The sequence below is a fragment of the Mirounga leonina genome, unplaced genomic scaffold (assembly GCF_011800145.1).
Source record: "Mirounga leonina isolate KUSES-001 unplaced genomic scaffold, KU_Mleo_1.0 Mir_353, whole genome shotgun sequence".
NCBI classification, from domain to species: Eukaryota; Metazoa; Chordata; class Mammalia; order Carnivora; family Phocidae; genus Mirounga; species Mirounga leonina.
Window position 1 is genome coordinate 1,947,836 of NW_023270699.1, and position 18,452 is coordinate 1,966,287.

The 18,452-nt window shown below is 61.7% G+C and overlaps 1 protein-coding gene across 1 annotated transcript in view; it reads left to right on the plus strand.

Moving 5' to 3' along the window:
- TSPEAR (thrombospondin type laminin G domain and EAR repeats) overlaps window positions 1–18,452 on the plus strand; it is a 64,423-nt gene that overhangs the window by 37,605 nt on the left and 8,366 nt on the right. Inside the window, exons 4-10 of the mRNA XM_035029972.1 lie at window positions 1,438–1,676; window positions 3,645–3,735; window positions 4,798–4,954; window positions 6,570–6,701; window positions 7,350–7,576; window positions 8,781–8,967; window positions 9,997–10,226. Coding sequence (XP_034885863.1) covers window positions 1,438–1,676; window positions 3,645–3,735; window positions 4,798–4,954; window positions 6,570–6,701; window positions 7,350–7,576; window positions 8,781–8,967; window positions 9,997–10,226 — 1,263 coding nt within the window. The remainder of the gene's footprint in view (window positions 1–1,437; window positions 1,677–3,644; window positions 3,736–4,797; window positions 4,955–6,569; window positions 6,702–7,349; window positions 7,577–8,780; window positions 8,968–9,996; window positions 10,227–18,452) is intronic.

The window sequence follows — 18,452 nt, forward strand, 5'->3', positions numbered from 1 at the left end:
GGGACTGAGAAATCGCACAGGGCAGGGGCCGGACTCCTCTGGGCAGGGCCCCGGGGTGGGAGTCACGCCCTCGCCCAGGACGGTCAGTGCTGCTGGGCCCTGAGTGCCCAAAGCCAGAGCCCAGGGACGTGGGGATTCCCATCCCAGCAGGGCCGTGTGTGATGTCAGTGCTCCTTCCAGCCCCTTGTCTCATGTCCCGAGCCACCACCGTGAGGATTTTGTCCTGCCTTTGTGGCTCTTGGCTTCCACGCATCACCCCACTCCCTGAAAGATGCCACATGGGAGAGAGGGTTCCCTTACTGTGGAGCATACATCCGGGTGCCACGTCCCAGCCTGGAAACCAGTGGGGCCTGTGTGTCCCCTCAGCACCACAGGCCGTGCGACCCAAGCGTGCCAAGTGCATTTTACTGGATTTGGTGTTAGGTTGAAGACAAGGATCCTGGCGGCTTTAACCGAGTTGGCAGCATTGTTGCCCGGGAGTGGGCACTGTTTTAGGAGGCGGGGCTTGCTGGAGAAGGTGTCGCCCAAACTTCCACACCCACTCTAGCGCCGTCAGCCCCCTGAGCCGCACCCTGAGCTGCACGGGTGGACAGTCAAGTGTGTGCGGTCTGAGCTGGGAAGTGAGGCGCCCCAGGTCTCCGGTTCCGTGGCACTCAGCACCTTCACACTGTCTTGCGCCATCCCCACCATCCGTGTCCAGACTTTTCCATCCCCCGCTCTGAGCCTGATGGCCGCTCCTCCCCAGCCCTGGCACCCCCGTTGTGCTCTCTGTCTCTGAAGGGGGCGGCTCTGGGTCCCTCACGGAAGTGGGACCATGCAGTACGTGTCCTGAGAGACTGGCTGACCTCCCTCAGCGTGACGTCCTCTGGGGCCACCGGTGTGGACGCTGGGACTTGTGTCTAAGGCTGAATCACTGTGCCCTGTACGGGCCGACCGCGGGTTCCCCGGCTGCTTCTGCATGTTAGCGCCTGTGACTAACGGGCCCGGCACGCGGTGCATCTCTCCGAGACCCAGCCGTCCGTCCGGGCGCTGGCCCGGAGCGCTTGCTGGGTCCTGGGCTGCTTCTGTAAGGCTGTTTCCAGGGCACGCCACTCCGTTCTCTACGACAGCTGCCCCACGGGCCGGGCGCCTTTCCACGCCCCGTCCCAATTTCCCTGCAGTCCCGTCAGCACGCTCTCCTGGGTTTTGCTAGTAGCCAGCCTAATAGGTTTGAGCAGGGCTTTTGGTTTTGTCACAGACCTCGGTCACCGCAGTAGGCCCTGCCCTGCGAGCCCTGCCCCCCCGCCTCCCCTGTCCAGCCCCCACTCTCCCCTGTCCCACCCTCCCCTGTCCACCCTCCCCCGCCCCCACCGTCCCCCGCCCCCACCTTCCCCCCGTCCACCCTCCCCCATCCACCCCCCACCCCCGCTCAGCCCCCCGCTGCACCCTCTCTTCCAGAAGAACGAATACCTGTTCACAGTGGTGGCGGAGGAGGCGGACGCCCTGCTGCTCGGCCTGCGGTACTCGCCCACCCGGCTGCACTTCCTCTTCCTCAGCCAGGACCCGGCGGGTGCCTGGCAAACCCGAGTGACCTTCCACAGCCCCGCTCTGACGGACAGGGAGTGGCACACGCTGGTCTTGGCCGTGTCTGAAGGATCCTTCTCCCTCACCACGGACTGTGGCCTCCCACTGGACATGTAGGTAGCCGGACGCCAGGGGCGGGCGGCGCGGGGCTGTGCGCTGCCCGACAAGATGCAGCCGGGGCAGGGGGGCAGGGGGCCAGGGCGGCAGGGCGGCCGTCCCGGGTGCGGCCAGCATCGTGCAGTGCGCACCGTGGGCGCTCGGCCGTGTGGGCAAACAGCCGCTGGGAACCATCCCCTGAGGCAGGAGCGCGGGGTCGTCGGCAGGGTCCTGTCCTCCAGAAAGGCCGGTGGGAGGGGGCGGACGCAGGCGCCCCTGGGTGCGCTGGGCGTGGGGGGTGGGGTGCCCTGCTGAGTGTGGGCGCCATCGCAGAAGGCCGCAGAGGAAGTTCACAGACGGCTCAGGCAGCGGAGCCAAAAAGCAGCTGCGGCCAGTCCGGCTCTGCGGTTTCAGCACATCGTTTGACCCAAGACTTGGTTTGCTTGTCTGGGCCGAGGGAGTGAATAGCCACTAAAACTCCAAATAAATAGGCAGAACCATCCTCTGGTAGCTTCGACCCAGCCCCGGGGACTCAGAAGCCGGAGTCCGTTCCCTGTCCCGCCGTCCCCTGGTTGCGAGGCTGGACCAGGGCGCGTGGGGCCCCACAGCTCCACCAGGGAGTGACGACCCCCGTTGCCCTCAGCTTCCACCCTGGCTCACGGGGCTGGGAACTCTTTTTTTTTTAAATCACAAATTGTCCTGTTTGCATTAAATCTACCATTATTCCAAATATTACTTGCAAAGGTAGAACCTCACTCTGCTTTGTTGGATGACACTTACTCCCTAATAAAAAGAATCCTTGATATTCAGACACTCTGTTTAAATACATCTCTACCACAAGTGCCCCCCATGCCCCCTGAGTACATCAGGGCCTTTACCGGGTGATGACAGTGGGGACCCAGCAGTGGGGACAGCTCTGGGATGGGCAGGAGCACGGGCCAGGGACGGGACGGAAGGAGCCAGGGCTGCAGTCGGTGGTGGCCAAGGAGGAACCTGGGCCCTGGGACCGGGCTTCACAGAGTGCACAGTGTGATCAGAGCTGTGATGGGAGCATGGGTTATTCTGGGAGGCGGTCAGGAACTGGCCTCACCACGGCCAGCTGTAGCCAGATGCAAGCCTGGAGGGAGCAGGTGCGTTTACAGGAGGGCATGGCATCGAGGTGCAGGAGGCAGTGAGGAGAAGCACTTGTCTGGCTCATCCGCCCCAGAGGCCCCAGTCAGGGCATCCCCTCCAGCCGGCGCCCACCTTTCCCCCATCCCCAAGCTTCAGCCTCCACGTCCACATCAAGACCCAGCTCTGGCCACATCTTCCAACATCTCCCAGGTCACCAGCAAGGACCCTTCCCTCCCAGACACCATCCGTTTCCCCACAGGCTTGGTGGAGGGTGGGCAGGCTAGGGACCCAGTGCCAGTAGGAGCCACGGAAGGTTCCCGAGAGATGGAGCAGCCACCGAACAAACACCTCTGCAGCGACAGCTGCCGGAGACTCTTGTCCTGGGGCAAAGAGCATCCCTCCAGTTCAGGTCCAGCAGAACCTGGGAATGGGACCTTGCTTGGAGACAACGTCTTTGCAGGTGCGACCGGGTTCAGTTGAGGTGGTCCCGGAGCAGGGCGGGCCCCCGTCCCGAGTCTGGTGTCCTGCTAAGAAGAGGAGAAGAGGCACAGAGAAGGCTATGTGAAGACAGGCAGAGGGCACGACATGGGCTACAAGCCGGGGACTACCAGAAGCCCCCAGAAGCTGGAAGAGGCTAGAGGAACCTCCCCTGGAGCCTGCGGAGGGAGCACGGCCAGGTGGCACCTTGACCTCAGACTTCTGGCCTCCAGAGCCGGGGCTCGTCTGCTGCTCAAGCCCCCAGCGTGTGGTGCTTGTTACAGCCGCCCTGGGAAACGATGCCTCTCCTGTGCAGCTTCTCCCTGTGCTTTTCTGTGTGAATGGCTGTGACCCTGCTCCCCCATGGCCCTCAAACCACCCTCAAATGTTTTCAGAATGGCTGACGTGCCCTTCCCGGCCACCCTATCGGTGCGAGGAGCCCGATTCTTCATCGGCAGCCGTAAGAGGACCAAAGGCCTGTTCACGGTAGGTAAGGGAGGGGCTGCCCCAACATCCGTGCTCACAGAGGGCCTGCCACTGCAAGCCTGGTGTCCTCACGCTCTGCTTGACAGATCGGTGTGTGTGCCACGTGGGACCAGGGAGCCCTGGGGTCCACTGGGGCCCCTTACTTGCCAGGCACACTTCACCCTGTTCCCGTGCACACTCATCCTCACTGCCCCCAGAGCTCACACCTTACACTCTCAGGGCCCTGCTCCATGTCCTCTTCCATGGAGACCTTCCCCCACCCCTCAGAGAAGATGGGCCTTGTACCCATCCCCTGTAGCCCTGACCACCTCAGACCAGCTATGTGCTTGCTCATTAACTGTCTCTCTCTTAGACTGCAGGTGGGGGACCTTGTTCCATGAGTGTAGGGGCTTTTGTTTCCTGCCGTGTTGTGTCTAGACCCATGCCTGATACGTGATAGGTGCTTGGTGAATATTTATGGATGGCATGCTTGGGTGGATGGATAGATGGATAGCTGAATGGGCAGGTGGATGGACATATGGCTGGCTGGATGGATGGATGGGTGGATGGATGAGTGATGGATAAATGGATGGGTGGGTGTGTGGGTGGGTGGGTGAACATATGGGTGAGTGATGGATGGCTGGATGGCTGGAAGGATGGACATATGGATGGGTGGATGAGTGAGTGAGTGATGGATGGATGGGTGGATGGATGAATATATGGGTAGATGGATGGATGGGTGGATGAGTGATGGATGGACTATGGTCGATGGATGGGTAGATGAACAGACAGATGGACAGATGGATGGATGAGCAATGCAACCCAGTCCCTCTAGGTTAGTTCACAGGAAAAACCCCTTCCATGACTTAATTACCTTAGAATGGTGTATAGTTCCCCACCATTGCTCTCAGTGCTCCCCACTCCCCCCAACCAATCAGCAGACTCTTCTCTCCTACCTCTAGAGGTGAATAGACCCTTCATCCTCCATTCCCACCCCTCCACCAGGGTCTGGACAGGCTGAGCCCAGTGGTCCAGGCGCTCTCTGGCGACAAGGTTCTGAACATGCTGTCCCTCTCTCTGCAGGGCCTGGTGAGGCAGCTGGTTCTGCTGCCCGGCTCGGACGCCACCCCAAGGCTCTGTCCCTGCAGGAGTGCCGAGCTGGCTGTGCTGTCCATCCCCCCTGTCCTGCAGGGTCTCACAGGGAAGCCAGAAGATAATGAGGTGCTAAAATATCCCTATGGTTAGTAGGTCAAAGCCACCCACTCCCCCTCACTGATGGTGGACCCCAAGAACCTTGTCACTTTCCCACCTCTCCTGGGAGCAAAGACAGGAGGGTGATTATCAAATCGACAGAGAGACTGGCCCCGTTGGACACACCAGCATCACCCAACTTTCCTCCAGGTGGCTCGCCCAGTGGCCGCCAAACCCTGCCTGGATGGTGCCCTCAACGGACCACTGGTCCTGCTTGGGATGCCCGGGGCTGTTCCCTGACATCATCTTCCTTCTCTTGAGCCTTCTGATTTCCATCTGCTGCCTGTTTTCCCCCAGACCAGTATTGGGGTCTTTATCCCCATCCCTCCCTGATAGGCATCTAAATCTCAGCCCCTGCCCCAGTGGGGACCCCGAACTTAGGCACATTTCAGTTGTCCGTGATCCCCCAGCCCAGAGGGTCCCCTGCACCGTTCTCTTTAGTGTGTACTTGTGTGTTCTCCATGTCAAGTTACAGTCTGGACGGTTCGTGTAAGCCACACCCCTGCACCGGAGCTGCCAAATCCCCTCCCACCACCACTCTGCCAGGCGGGGAGACAGCCCAGGGGGAGTGGGAGAGGGAGAAGCAGGCTTCCCGCGGAGCAGGGAGCCTGATGCAGGGCTTGATCCCAGGACCCTGGGATCATGACCTGAGCCAAAGGCAGACGCTTCACTGACGGAGCCACCCAGGTGCCCCCCACCTGCTGCTTTTTATTTTTTCACATTGGAGAGCACGTTACTAGTCTACGGATTGGGGCACCTGGAGGGCTCAGTTGGTTCAGCGTCTGACTCTCGGTTTTGGCTCAGGTCATGATCTCAGGGCCGTGGGATCCAGCCCCACGTTGGGCTCCCTGCTCAGTGGTGAGTCTGCTTGAGATTCTCCCTCTGCCCCTGCTCTCTCTCTCTCTCTCTAAAATAAATAAGTCTTTAAAAAATAGTCTATGTATTGATGCAGTTTATTGCTATGATATTGTGAATAATTTTATAGTAACAGTACAATTTTGAATAATTTTTATCATAAAAGAAGAGACACAGAGGAAAATGATTTCCCTGCACAGTGAAGTTTTCAGGCACTCCATGGAAGTTTCCCACATCCGTCCAGTTCCAGCTCAGAACAAGAGGCAGGAGGCGGGGTGTGAGCCCAGGCCTCCGCCGGGCGCTGATAACATCCAGGTGCCCGCAGCGCTGGCTGTCGGTGTGGATGCAGCGCCCACGTCGCTGTGAATTGGCCCCGCAGCACCATCAGGACCAGTGGGCTTGGCCCGAGATGAGGTGTAATCACCAGAAGTGATGGGGTCAAACACCGAAAAACAAGGCAAAACTCGCGCCAGAGAGTGACAGGTCCGAGAGACGAGCAGGGCAGCAGTGTGAAGACTGAGGCTTTTCCAGGGGAAGATGGGCCGCCCTCTGCAGTGGGCAGGGAGGCCGGCAGGGGAGCCTCGCAGCCTCTGTCCTGCCGTGCGGGGCCTCGATGGAGACCCCTGTGTCTTCATGGTCCCCACGTGCAGAGGCAAAGGCAGGACAGCCCGGGTCAGGGGTCCACCTCCCACTCTGTCTTCCTCCAGGGAACCTGCACCTGGACACTCCTCTTCCTTGTCTCCCCCCAGAAACCGACATGAAGGTGACGCTGGGCTCCCGGCCTCCGTGCACCAAAGAGGAGGACGCCCAGTTCTGGTTCGACGCCAGCCAGAAGGGGCTGTTCCTGTGTGTGGGCAGCGAGTGGGTCTCCGTGTTAGCAGGTGAAGCGGGCTCTGGGGACTTACGGCTCTTCTCGAGCCAGCATTACTTGGGGATAGGGAGCGACCCCCAGGACAGCAGGCCTGCAGGTTTCATCTGGAATCGCATGTCCTCCTGGGCAGGGCTGGTCACTCCCCGCGTCTAGTCCCCGTGGTCCCGAGGGGGCAGCCTCCTGGCACCCTGTCTGCCCCTCGGATCACAGATGCCAGGCAGTAATGCCAGGAGCCTGGAAGCATGCTGTTCCCCCGAGTGCTTCCCGTGTGGAGACGAGGAGTCGAGGCTGCCCAGGGCGCCCGGGACCCTCGCCCACAGGAAACGGGAGCTGGCTGCAGCCGCCGCTCGCGAGCCTTGACCCCAGTCCCCTGTGCACTTGAGGGTGCACCTTCGAGGGAGGTGGGAATGCCTAGTTTGGACCCGACATATCCGTGCCGTCCAGTCAGTGTCCCTGGCCGCTCAGCACACCACCCTGAAACCCATGCGGGCGCCAGCAGGCTGCCTTGGTGGCCTCTCTGTGACGGCAACATGCGCTCCGGACAAGTCGCCCCGGAGAAAGCCCTGACCGTGGCTAGAGCTGGGGGTCAGGGCTCGGGGCCCTGGTCGCGCCCCCGTCCTGGGAGGCGTTAACCGGGTCTCCACATTTCTGTCACCAGCCAGAGAAAAGCTGGACTATGTGGAGGAGCATCAGAGCCTGTTCACCAACTCGGAGACGCTGGGCATCGAGGTCTTTGCCATCCCCGAGGCTGGGCTCTTCGTGGCAACCGCCAACCGCAAAACCACATCCGCCATCTACAAGTGGACAGATGGAAAGTTCGCCTCGTACCAGAACATTCGCACGCACCAAGCCCAGTCCTGGAGACACTTCACCATCGGGAAAAAGGCAAGTCTGCACCCAGCGACCGTCTCGATCCTTTTCAACTTGGGAAAACCCAAAGGTTGGGACTGCTCATGTAGATGATCTGGGAACGTATTTCTCATGGTTTCAGTCTTACTCAGGTTCTCAACAGCTTTCAAAGTCGGACACTTGGCGGGGTCTCTAAATCCAGAATGTGAAGTCTGTTCGGCTTCCTACAAAATAGAAAACAAGACCATTCCTATGACACTGTCCAGTTCTACGTAGACCCATCGGGGCTCAATTAAAAGCTTGTTGGCCCATTTGATGAGCTGGTCAACAGGCGGAAATCATCTGGGGAAGGAGACAGACTCACTGCAGGGGGCCGGGCCCGGAGGTGAGGGTGGGACGCTCACGAGCAGTGCCCCCCGCTGCCAGGGCCGGACGGAGCAGAGGCACAGGCGGTGGGTCTGAGGGGCTGCCCCCAGCATGACCCGTTGTCTAATCAGCTCCATCTACACCCTCGACTCCAGGGGCAGTGTCCTGGGGCCACCGTCCTGCACCCGGCCCTGGAATCGCTCACTCAGCAGTATGTGAGTGCCAGGTACCGCCTGCCCTCACCCAGGCCTGCCCCGAGGATGAACAGGGAGCAGAATGGACAGGCCTCTGCACTCCTGTTGCTCGCAGCCCGCCGCGGCCCGGCCGCGCTCCCAGTCCCGCGTGGCGAATGGCTGACTAGCGCTCCGGCCCTTTGGTTGGCCACATTTTCATATAAAAAATGTGAACTTTGCATCAAGGAAATATCGGGAAATTCAGAAAAACAAGGGGCGAGGGTCTGTCCGGTCAACGAAACAGGTGTGGGGCTTACTGAGCGCACGCTTACTTCCGGGCTCAGTGGGCGCGCCCCACACACCGAGCTGGCTTGCCTCCTGGTCCGGCTGCACGCTGGCCACCTGTGTGTCTAACTCAGCTACATGACAAGCGCGGGCTTCTATATGGGTGGAGGGCTTTGTGATGTGTTCTCCTCATCCAGGTGATGAAGGACAAGTCTGGGCATAAAGCTGTTCCCTAGTTTGGGGATAGAGATGGGGACAACGGGCTGACGAACACAGACACGTTTAAGGGTCTGGAACGGGATGGACAGATCCACAGAGACGGTGGCCCTCGGACCGAGACGCGGGTGCTCAGAAGCCTTGGTGCCAGGCCCCTTAGGTACACAGCAAGAACCAGTGTCCCGGGCTCTCTCGTTCAGGTCTTCCTGGCTGTGGCCAATTTTGAACCGAATGAAAAGGGTCAGGAGTTCTCCGTCATTTACAAATGGAGCCAGACGAAGCTGAGGTTCACGCCATACCAGAGGGTCCCCACCCACAGCGCCCGGGACTGGGAGGCCTTCAAGGTGGCCGGGGAGCACTTCCTGGCCGTGGCCAACCACCGGGAAGGTAGGCTGTGGCCGTCCACGAGGAAGGAAACCACGGGGGCGGGGCGGGGCGGGGCTGACTCACCTGCGGGTTAACAAATTACAGTAAGTCACTCCTGGCCCGATTCTCTGGGCTGGGCCATCTGACAGCGACGTCTGAGGCAAGCACACCTGAACACCTTCTCCCCGTCCAGGTAGGAAGACAGGTGCGCGGTATGTGTGGGTGCCTGTCCAGGAGAGTGGTTGTGGGAACGTGGGCCAGACCACCTCATTTGAAACTAACCAACTAACTAACTAACTAACTGGCCTCCTCGGAGGAGGGGTTGGCTGAAACAGGTGTGAAGGTGAGCTGTTGGACCGGCAGAGGGACGGTGGTGTGGGCAGTGTGCTGGGAGAAGGATGCGGGGCGTTGTCTCGTGCCCTCTAGACGCAAACTCTGTGATGCAGCGGGCACGGTGGGGGACGGGCCTGGCCGAGGCTGGGGGCCTGGTTTCTGGGCCTGTGACCGCCTGAGGGGCCGCAGCTGGCCCCTCCTGGTGGTGCAACTCCGGACAGCAGGGTCTGAGGCAGCGGGCCCTGTAGGGCATCTGCGGCCAGGGAGCTCTGTCTGTAGGGACCCCACTCATGGGCAGCGGGGCCCCAGGAGCCCGCTAACCAGTGCTCCCCAGAGAAGGAGTGTTCCGGGAGAAGCTGGCCCCACCCCACCAGGGGGGCTCCAGGGAGCACAATGTGGACAGAAGGTGCGAAGGCCTGAGCTGAGGGGACAGTGCGGGCGGCGGGGTCGTTGGGCAGGGGGAGAGGTGAGGCTGGGATCCCATCTCTAAGACAGAAGGCCACGGGGGGAGGGGTCTGGAGCCCCCAAAGGAGGGACCCAGGGAGGGCTTTCCCGTGGGCACAGGGGCAGGGAGCGCAGGGGAGAGCAGGGACGGTGCCCAGCGGCCAGAGGCCCGACGGCACCGGATGGCCCCCCGGGCCCTGGGGCAGGTCCAGGGCAGGCTGCCACGAGGGGATGTCTGCCTGTGGTGTGTGACGGCGGCCGCCTGGCTTGCAGGTGACAACCACAACATCGACAGTGTCATCTACAAGTGGAACCCGAGGACGCGCCTCTTCGAGGCCAACCAGACCATTGCCACATCCGGTGCCTACGACTGGGAATTCTTCACCGTGGGGCCCTACTCGTTCCTGGCGGTGGCCAACGCCTTCAACGGCAGGTCCACGAAGCTGCACTCCCATCTGTATGTCTGGCTCTTCGGCTCCTTCCAGCTATTCCAGGCCTTCCTGGTAAGGAGCTGGCGGGAGCCCCGTGTCCCGCCTCCGGCAGGCCACCCGGCAGGTGGAGATGCGGGACCTGGGGACCGCAAGAGCCAGGACCAGCACCGCCTCCAGGCCCCCCTCACCCAGGCAACACCCCCCACAGGAGGCTCAGGCTGAGTCCCTGGGGCCCTGAGAAGAGCCCGACAACGAGGTGGGAGGGGGCCCTGCCCTGCCCTCCCTCTGGCACCGAGCTTCCTGGGTGCTCAGCGGGCCCCGTGGCCCCTGGGCGGGTGTCCTGGGGCAGCCGGGCAGCAGGCGCCTGACCTGGCCAAGTGCGGGGGCGGCCCTGCCCACTTGCACTTCAGACCGTGAGGGTCCCTCAGCTGGTTCCAGGCTCCACGGGGCAGGCTGGCAAAGCCTTTGAGTGGAGCTAGGCGTGACGAGTGTTTATCAGGGCGGGACAGGGCCGGGCGCCCCGGGGAGCCCTCTCGACTCTGGTCCTGGCCGAGGGTCCTGGAGAGGAGGCACAGGGGCTGGGCGGGGCCCACACCACCCATCTCGGGCCGCAGGGCGGGCACTTCCCTGTTGCGGAGGGAGCTGTGGGCACTCCGTCTCTACTTACTGCGATCCTCATGGAGAGCATGTCACCAGCAACATGACTCCTTCCTCCCTGGGTCCTTCCGGAACATCCCAAGGGCCTGTTTCTCTGGCCCCTCGTTCGCCCAGCAGAAATGCTTTGAGGGCTCTCTGCGCCCCGGGGTGGTGACTCCTTTGGCGTCGGACGTCGGGGGCAGAGGAGGAAACGCGCCGAGCGCCCCTCCTGCGGGGTCTGCAGGGAAATGGAAGGGCGCTGAGACCAGCCCCGTGCAGAAAGCCCAGGGAGACTGAAAGCTGCTGGAACATTCCACATGCACCGTCTCCTCTAACACAAGCCTGGAGGCCGCCTACCGGGTGGGTCTTAAACACGAGGAGAGAGATGACGTCCCAGAGCGCAGGCTCCCTCTGCGGGCGCCCCCTCTGCGGGCGCCGGCACCGCGTGTGGGAGGCGGAGCCCGGGGCGCTCGGAGAGCCCCCAGCGCAGGGACCAGGCCAGCGCGCTCTGGAGAACAGCTCCTGCTCGTTCCTCCGCCATCCAGGGCCGCGCCGTGCACACCCGGTGGTGGAGGCCGACCCGCCGCCCACCGTCTGCCTTACAGCACTCAGGTGCAGCCGGGGCGCCACATCCAGGGTCCGCGCGGCGGGCAGCGCCCTCGGGGAGGGGCATGAGGACAAGCTGCAGAGGGGGCGGCCGGGTCCGCGATGGGCAGGCGGAAGGCGGCGGCCGAGAAGAGCTGCGCTGAGCGGCCCCCGGCTGCGGTGGGCAGGAGGGAGTGGCCGGGCGGCGTGGCCGGCGCGGGGGAGGCGGGTGGCCAGAGCGACACGGAGGCACGTGTGGGAAGCCGGTTCCCGAGCTCGACCCCGAGTTTGCCAGCAGGAGGAGGTCATTCCTGGGGCTGCCGTTCCTGAGGGGGGCGCCCCGGGAGCAGTGGGACTGGGGTGGGCGTGGTTCCTTGCAGCCTCGCACCTTCTTGCGGGCTGAGCCAGGCGGGCGGCAAGTGCCAGAACCAGGAGCTTCGCCCACCTCCTCCCACCCGGTCCTCACAGCCGCACTGTGCGCTGAGTGCTGCTGCAGTCTCCCTTTACACCCGGGGACACTGAGGCACAGGGTTCCGGGACCGGCGCCTGGCAGAGCTGGGATGGAACCAGGTGGTGCGGTCTATGGCTCTGTTCAGTGTTGGACAGAGTCCTCGAGCAGGAGCTCCTTCTCCTTCTCCTCACCATCGTGGTGAGGCCGGACCCCCCAAAACAGCTCGGCCGGCCCGGGGCAGAGTTGTCCCCCAACAACGGGCCTGGGTGTGTGTTCGCCAGTTTAGGAGAGCATTCAGCGATGGACTGGGAGCCGACCTCGGGTAGCCACGTGGGGACTCGCAAGGAGGCCTGGACACGCAGGGCCGGCGGCTGAGGATGACGACGCGGCAGGGAGCAGCCGTATAAGGGCCTGTAGGTGACAGGCTGATGGCAGCTCGTGTGGGAACCCCGTGAGCTCTAAACAACCTCCGGTGTCACCAGAGTCGCAAGGGTGCCCGGCCCGGGGAGGGGTCCGGATGCTCGCACGTCTGGAGCCTGCACGAGGGGTGACCACAGGAGCTGAAGGCTTTATTTTGAAGGAAGATGCAGGATGATTGCTTCCAGGTAGCTAATGGGTGGCGGGGGACGGGGGAGCAGGCCCCTGTAGCGTCCCGAGAGCAGGGTCCCGTCGCCAGCACAGAAGGTGCTGCCTGCAGCTGTCTGGTCACCCACACCAGGTCTTCAGCAGGGCCGACAAACCATGCATTTGGAAGGAATCGAGTTCCTGCCGTGGGTTGGGATCGCATTTGGGAGATTATCATCCTGCGGCTACCAACACCGTGATCCTAAATCTCCTACACTTGAACAAAAGGCCAAGTTAGAAAGCTGTCTTCGTCAAGGGCCACAACCAGATGCCGCCGCTCCTGGAGGCACCGCCTGCCTCGGACAGATGCCGCCCACCACCGTCCTCATCAGTGACCATGAACGGACATCGAGGGATCCCCAGGTGTTTGGTGAAGGACCCGAAACGTGAAATAGTCAAGCTCAAGTGTAGACACACACCCACACTGGACCAAACCAAGCTAACTCTAGGAACACAAGGAATTTTAAAAATTGTAATTGCCTTCAGGTGATTGTAATTGCCCTAATTACCTTTTAAATTCTAATTACCTTCAGAAGTATTCAAGAAGACATCACATTTATAGAGTCAATAGAGAATGCCATGAAAGGACAGAGTTCTCGGGTATTAAAATTATAGTTGCTGGCCTTACAAGAAGATACTCGTCAACCGGACTGGAAAATCAAGGCCAGGGAAGCTTCTAGAATGTAGAACGAGAAGATGAGGCAGACAGAGGGGATCGACCCGGGAGATCTGGAAGGAGTGACGCAGGAGCAGAGAGCACTGGGGCCATCGAGGGGCTCCCCGGACCTGGGAACGCCCCGTCAGCTGGGGGCGCTGGCCCTGGAGACCAGCTCAGAGAGGCTCAGGCCGCCGCGTGCCGCGGGTTTCTCACCCGGGTTCCAAAGGACACCACTTTCAGTCTGAATTCTGTGTGCTGTGCTGTGGGCGGGAGAAGGAGCCCAGGCCACTGCAAGTGTCCGTGGCTTCCCGCCACCAAGGGTTAGTCCTCACCGGGGTGAAGCGCCACGAGGGTCCCCGGGTCTCCTCCGCCATGTGGCTGCTCCATCCGTGGGGAGGCGGGAAGCCCCCACTGGCCATCACCCCCAGCTCATTCTAATTACCTTCAGAAGTATTCTGAAGGTAATTAGAGGCGCTCAGTGTCGGCGCCCATTGGCCAGCACTGGTCACATGAGCCAGCGCAGCTGCATGGGACCCGGGAAATGGGGGGGGGTGTCCTCGAGGTGTGCACCTGCACACACGGGAGTCTCCAGACACAGGGAGTCAGAATCGGAACTGTGGCTGCAACCAAGGACGGGGGTGAAGGCAAGTTCCAGCAGGACAGTCCCGATGGCCTGAGGGGGAGAGTCCAGGAGGACTGCATGGACGTGAGGGCTGACAGGTGTGAAGACAGGATGGAAGAATGAAGGTGCAGGCATGACCTGCATGTGGGGACCGTCCCCAGGGGTGGCACGGAGCTCCTCCCGCCACTGAAACCCCCAAGAAGGGCTAGGCTCCGCGGGAGTGACATTGGGAGGCGGCCAGGGCACCGTAAGTGCCAACAGCGACATCTCAATCCTGGAGTCACCCTGTGGACAGAGTCTGGAGGCTTGGTCTGGGGTCCGACACTGAGTACTTATGTTGGGGTTCCTTAGTAGAGGGACAAGGGCAAGGGGAGGTGAAGGAGGGTAGGGGCCCCATATCGTCTTCCTAGAGCTCCAGGAGTCAGAGGGGTCTCCCTGGGACCCCTTAACGGGGACAGTCACCCACAGCCCCCAGGCAGGGGCCCAGGCCCGGCACGGCAGGCTGGGCTCCCAGACCAGCAAGACCAGATGGCCGTGGGCCCTGCCCTGTGCTTGGGGAGTGGTTTTTCCTGTTCCTGACAGCCTCATGCCAGAAACCCTGGGATTTCCACCGATGGCAACCCTTCTTGCCTCCCCCTCTGAAAAGCCTTTCTGCCATTTGCAGAGCAAATATTTAAAGGGAGGTCTGCGGTTGCCCTCGCTTAGCTGGCTCATGAGTCCCCTTCAGGTCCATTTCACAGATGAGGACACTAAGGTGGGATGTGAGGGGACCCAGCCGGGGACACCAGGTGCGTGGAGGAGCCAGTCCATCCATGCAAGGCCCCATCATTTGGGGGGGAAGCCTGAAGTCTGGCCCGGGGCCCTGGAAGGGGTCCCTGGGGACGTGTGTCTCCTCACTGTGCCCGTGTGTGCGGCTTGTCCCGCTGAGAGACTCCCAGCTCTCTATCAGTGGGGTCAGGACAGGAGGCTGAGCGTTGCTGAGTGGACTCACCCAGGGTCGTAGCCCGCTCTGGAGGGCAGGTAGGAGACATTCCTGGAACATGGCTTCAGGACTCCATCCTCAGCCACATTGGCGGTACACAAGCCAGCCCCGAAGGTAGCGGCCGGTCTGCGGGGGGCTGTCCCAGGAGCCAGAACTCTGGGGGCTGCTGTCCCCCGGCCTTGCAGGCTGCCGAGGGAGGCCCCGGGGCGGCCAGCAACTTCATACCCTGCCCAAAGTCCTTCCCTTACATGCCCCATCTCCTCACGCCTCGATAGTGCCTCAAACCCCAGAAAATCCCACTTTCATGTTTTGCCAGCATTTTTCGCATTGTGTTTAAATCCTTTTAGGTCCTGGCATTGCCTTAGTGTGTTTACTGTTTGAAGTTCTGCAATATCTTTGTGACCATGAGCTTTGAAGCAGGCAAGCCTGGGTGCTTTGAAAGCCTGTGTGCTCGGAGAGGTGCTGACCTCGTGGGGGCCTTTTCTGGACATGGGGGGCAGAGGGTGTTTGAGGAGCGTGCACACGGACTGTGCTGGGAAGGAGCCCGGGGGCGGCGGGCGGCGGAGTTCAGCTCAGGAGGAAGCCCCGGCTGTCCAGGCTTTGTGGCCAATGTGAATGGGAGGCTGGCTGCTCACCCTGGGACACATTCTCCAGCCCCACCTCTCTCACCAGGAATTCCAGAACCTTCCTGCAGGCGGCAGAGACCAAGGCTCCAATGACTTGGCTTCATCATCTTAGAGCAAAGGAGGCCGGAGCTGGGTGTGTCCAAGAAGGCACAAACTCCATCCACGGGAAATCCACCCGCCAGCTGCTGGGATTTCTGCCCCCTGAGCTCACTGGCTGTGGGGCCTGTGGTCACAGTCATCAAATGTGGACCCAGCGTGGAGGGGGAGGGGAGGGGAGGGGGAGCAGTTGACCACGTTGGGGTTTGTTGCCCAGGAGGCGGCCTGATGGGTGTGAGGGGCCGGCCGAGTGCCCACGGGACCCCAGGCGGAGAGAGTCTGAAGTGCAAGGGACTCGGGGCATCTGGCAGGGGGAGGGACAGGCAGAGGTGCTGCCCGGTGGTCAGCGGGTGTGTGGGGGCAGTGGGTGAAACTGGGGGCTTCTCAGAACTTCGTTTCCACAGAGCATGTAAACATCCAGGAAGGAGTCGGAAGACAGGCAAGAACGTTGGGTTGAGATCTGCACCTGAGAGCTGGGTGGTGTGAACGCCCCTCGGCGGTCAGCACTGCTGGACGGCCCTGGGAAGGGGGCTTCCTCCTGGCGCCTTCTGTTTGCTCAGGGGGCAGGCAGCTGGGGAGGGGGCCCAGAAGTCGGCCAGGGAGGGTGCCCCCTCCAGCCTCCCAGGATGGGACCCTCACCCACCCTGGCCAACTGCCTGCCGTGAGGACAGCAGCATCCCCACCCCGGAGCCCTCTGGGGGGCGGCCTGTCCCCCCCTGGCAGCACGCCCTGCCTCCCTGTTTGGCTCCCCAGGCACTCCCAGACCTCGATTCTTTGCTCCATCGAAGCCAGAACCCAAGGGCCTCCTGGCCCAGCCTGATCCTCTGATTACTGGGAGCCCACCCATCCTTGAGGGAGGCCATCAGGGGCTCCAGGGGCACCTGGCTGCCGAGTCCCCAAAGCGCCATCATCCCGGCCAGGCGCTCGGGCAGCCTGCCAGGCACTGTGTCAGGGGCTGTCGGGGCAGGCACCAGGGGAATTCCGCTGGGAAGGGGGAGCCTGCCCAGCCCAGCAGGTGCCCGGCCACCTCACCAGGTGCCAGGCAGGCTTTGGCAGGGCTGTTTGATGTGGGAATTTCTTCTCTCTCTGATGAGTCCCTAGTGCACCTAGAACTCAGGAGCCGCCTGACATCAGGCCCCAGGTCCCCTGTGCCCCCTGCCCAGGCTGGCGCAGCCGTGGGCAAAGATGCTCCCCACTCTGGCTTCCAAGCGGGAGGAGCCTGGCCTATGGCCGAGGGCGCAGGTGTTGGCCCTGTTCTGTGAGGGGCTCTGGCAGCCCTGTGTGGGGAGGAGGGGTCATTGACGGCCAGCGGCTGTGACCCCGGGGGGGCCTCCTGTGGGTCTCTGCCACCCTCTGCCCACATGAAATACCGGATGCCTAGCTCAGTTTACATTCCGGGTAAATGATGAATAATTTTTTAGTAAAAGCGTGTCCCCAGTAGTGCACGGGATACACACAGGCTGAAAAATCATTGTTTATCTGGAATTCAAACTGAATGAGATACCCCTGTCCTTGCAGTATCGGGGGGGACACACGGACCGGAGGCAGGATGAGGACCCCTCTAAACCACACACACACCTGAGTGCTCCTTCCTGCTGCCAGCCACACCCTCGGCCTTCCTCCTTGCCTATGGGACCTCCTCTGCCCGTGCTCCCGGAGCTGCCCACAGCCCCTCCGCAGCCCCCCATCTGCACCACGCTGGGACTGCAGACGAGGGAACAGACTGAGGGTCGCGCATCTTGGAGCTGGGAGGAAACCCTGGCACCTGGGGAGAGCCTCTCCTCAGACCACCTGCTGGCCACTTGTACAGCAAGGGTGTGCACGTGTGTATGCATGTGTGCAGGTGTGTGCCCGCCCGTGTGCGCATGCAGGCACGTGCAGGTGTATATGTGTTCAGGTGTGGATGTATGCATATCGGTGCACGAGTGTGCAAGCACACGCAGGTGTGTGCACGCGTGTGCCCATGTGCGCATGCAGGCACGTGCAGGTGTATATGTGTTCAGGTGTGGATGTATGCATATCGGTGCACGAGTGTGCAAGCACACGCAGGCGTGTGCCTGTGTGTGCATGCAGGCACGTGCAGGTGTGTGTACACACATGTACATGCAGGCACATATGTGTATATGTGTGTGTGGATGTGTGTGCGTGTGTGCATGCAGGCACGTGCAGGTATATGTGTGTGCATGTGTGCGCATGAGTGTGCATGCAGGCACACTTAGGTGTGTGTGCATGTGTGGATACGTATGTGTGTGCATGCAGATTTGTGCATTTACAAGCGTGCAGTTTCCCAGCGGCGTGGTTTCCTCTGCACAGGGCTAGAGGGAGCCTGTGGTCTGGCGGGCTGACGACTCCCGTGTGGCCTCTGCGGAGTCGCAGAGCTGCCCTGTGGGACTCTCTGCACAGGTGTAGGTCCCTAGCAGGTGTCCTGTGGACAATGCTGACGGCTCCATGGGCCCCAAGTGTCTCTGAGCCTGCATGGATGCTGTGAGGCGGCCCCAGGGGACAGAAAGAGTGCCACCTCATGGAGCCGCAGTGAGGAGAGGACACACTCATCCAAAGGAGCCTTAGCCCAGGTCCTGGAGCCTGCACGGAGTCAGTGACCACCAGGTGTCCGGGCCCCTTTGTCCTTGTCCTAGTGAGTCTTATTCTTTTAGCTGAAACTCACCTGTTTCTGCTCCTCAGGACCGGCCAGACCCGTTTCTGGAGGCCCTGGACTAGGAGCCCATTCAGGGGCTGCGGGAGGACTGTTCTCCGCCACCGGCCGGGTTGGCTGGGCCACGGCAGACAATGGCACCCTCTGCTGGGCGTGGAGAAAATGCCACCTCGACCCGCAGAGTCTGTTCTTTGCCCCGTGGCTGGGTTGGCCGGTCGTCAGGGGGACAAGCAGACAGGCTGGGCCGCACACCCCGAGTTTGTACGTGGGGACAGCGACATCCAAGCAGGTGACAGGTGTGCCAAGGAGAGGGAGGCATGTGAAGCCTGGCCCTGGCTGGTCTGGAATGTGAGATGTCCCTCGAG